The sequence below is a fragment of the Diabrotica virgifera genome, chromosome 6 (genome assembly GCF_917563875.1).
Source record: "Diabrotica virgifera virgifera chromosome 6, PGI_DIABVI_V3a".
Classification (NCBI taxonomy): Eukaryota; Metazoa; Arthropoda; class Insecta; order Coleoptera; family Chrysomelidae; genus Diabrotica; species Diabrotica virgifera.
The window spans coordinates 102,572,332-102,574,528 of record NC_065448.1 but is presented as its reverse complement, the minus strand read 5'-3'; the positions used below and the strand labels follow the sequence as shown (position 1 = coordinate 102,574,528).

Here is a 2,197-nt window from a genome sequence, read left to right as displayed (position 1 = left end):
CATTTTTAAGGCACTCATTTGAATGGCAGAATGAGCGAAGCTCATTCTGCAGACTTTCACATGCGTGCCTTAAAATTGTCCTTTTAACACATATCATAAATAACTATTATTTATTTCGCTGAAATCATAATAATCGAAGCATAACTTCTTACGTACGTAGAAAGTACACACTATTTTTTTATTTTCTTTTTGTGTTTTTCACATTTTACCAAATATGCGGGGTATTGATCTTTTGAAAAATCGTCATGCTATCGACCGCAAATAGCTCGACACGTAAAAACAGATTTCTGTTTCAAAGATAAATTTCCCTCCAATACCAATATCTCTAAATACATAATTTATATAAATAAAAATATCTACTATTGAATCAAGTACAGTTGTCGTACTCAAATAATTTATAAGTTTGCTCGTGTTATTTATTTAAATAAATTATCAGTTCAAAAATCTAATATAAAAACTACTAACAGAAAGATAATGTGACAGTTAATTAGTTTTAATCAAATGTTCAATCGTGATTAACATCTTACTTGTGCCTATTAATATTGTTTCAACGAGTGTAAAACATGGATCCCAGTTTAAGAAATATAATATTGCTAAGCATAGGATTTCTTCTACTGCTTACTGGTTCATTTACAATGACCAATATTCAAAAAACGATTATTGATAGTATACAGAAAGATGATCCAACTTTTACAGAAAATGGATATTATAGTCAGGCTATAAATGGTGGATTCTCTGCGGTATTCAATTGGATAGTTCCATCAGTCATCAACGCTTTTGGAACCAAAATGGCCATGGTTTTGGGCGCACTTTTAAGTATTTTATTTATATTACAATTTATGCTACAAAAAGTTTGGATTTTGTATACCTCATGTGGTGTATACGGATTGGGCCTCGCTTTAATATGGGTAGCGCAAGGTGACTATTTGACGTTTCTTTCTACGGAAACAACCATCAGTAAAAATACTGGAATATTTATAATAATAACCAGTTTAAATATGATTTTTGGAAATATATTTGTTATGGTTGGATTTAATGGAAAAGAAAAAATAAACAAAGAAACTCGAACGCTCGTTTTATCTACATTAGCAGTACTATGTACAGCTGCATTGATCGTATTTGTGTTTCTTCCTAAACACAAAAAAGAAGAAAAATCCAGTGGGACTAAGGCAGTTGGTGTATTAGAATCTCTTATTAAACCAGTTAAATTATGTTTTACAAAAAATATGTTATTGCTAATAGTTACTTTTTTATATAATGGGTTAGAGTTAGGATTTTTCAGTGGAATTTACGCTTCTTGCATTGGTTTTACAAGAGAATTGCCAAACCGGAAGCTGCTTGTCGGCCTGTCTGGTATATTTGTAGGAATTGGAGAAATATTTGCAGGAAGCTTAATCAGTATATTCCCGAAAAAAGTCGCTGAATTGGGCCGAAGTGTTTTGATAGGTGTAGGGTGTTTTGTGCACAGCTTAAGTTTCATATTAATTTTTATTAACCTGCCAGATAATTCTCCATTTGGTGATACGGATGAACCAGCAATTATTCAAAGTAATACAGTGCTTGCCATGTTTTGTTCGTTTCTTTTGGGTATGGGAGATTGTATAATCGCAAACGTTATAACTAGTTTACTTGGTACAGTCTACTCTGAAGAAGCTCCCTCAGCTTTTGCTATTTTTCAATTCTTCGTAGCAGTCGGAGCGGTAATTAATTTTGTCACAGCTGAGCTGTTAGGTCTTTATTACAAACTTGCTATGCTTTTTGGGTTAGGAATACTAAGTACAGTGTTTTTCATAATAGTCGATACTTCTTGCAAACGTAAGCTATTGGGGAATAAAGACAAAATAGAAACATCGTAATTAATTTTTTAACATAAAAAAGAGGATTACTTGGCAAGATAATGTATATATAGGGTGAGGCAGATAACTGGCCTATTAGAAATATATCGAGAACTAAAGGCAACAGAATTATGAAAACTAAAGTGAAGGGGTTTTGGAAAGTGATCCATTTAATGAAAATATTTCACCTATTTACTACTTCCGGTTATACCGGAACTTGCTTATAATTTCGTTTTTTTTAAATGGGACATCCTGTATATTTTTACATTTTTGGATGCTCCTAGATGTCTTTTGTCTCAAAATATGAGGTTTTGTAATATTATTCAGGGGAGTTTAAAAGAAAATTACGTTTTTTCTAAATT

General features: G+C 31.8%; 1 protein-coding gene across 1 annotated transcript; it reads left to right on the top strand.

Annotated features, from left to right (window-relative positions):
* The first annotated feature begins 563 nt into the window (after positions 1–563).
* LOC126886138 (UNC93-like protein MFSD11) lies at positions 564–1,856 on the top strand. Its single transcript, XM_050652985.1, has one exon. The coding sequence runs from the start codon at positions 564–566 to the stop codon at positions 1,854–1,856; it is 1,293 nt and encodes a 430-aa protein (XP_050508942.1).
* The last annotated feature ends 341 nt before the right edge of the window (positions 1,857–2,197 follow it).

What these genes read in the sequence shown, in the direction of transcription:
- LOC126886138 (XM_050652985.1), top strand. Translation starts at nt 564, where the DNA reads ATGGATCCCAGTTTAAGAAATATAATATTGCTAAGCATAGGATTTCTT.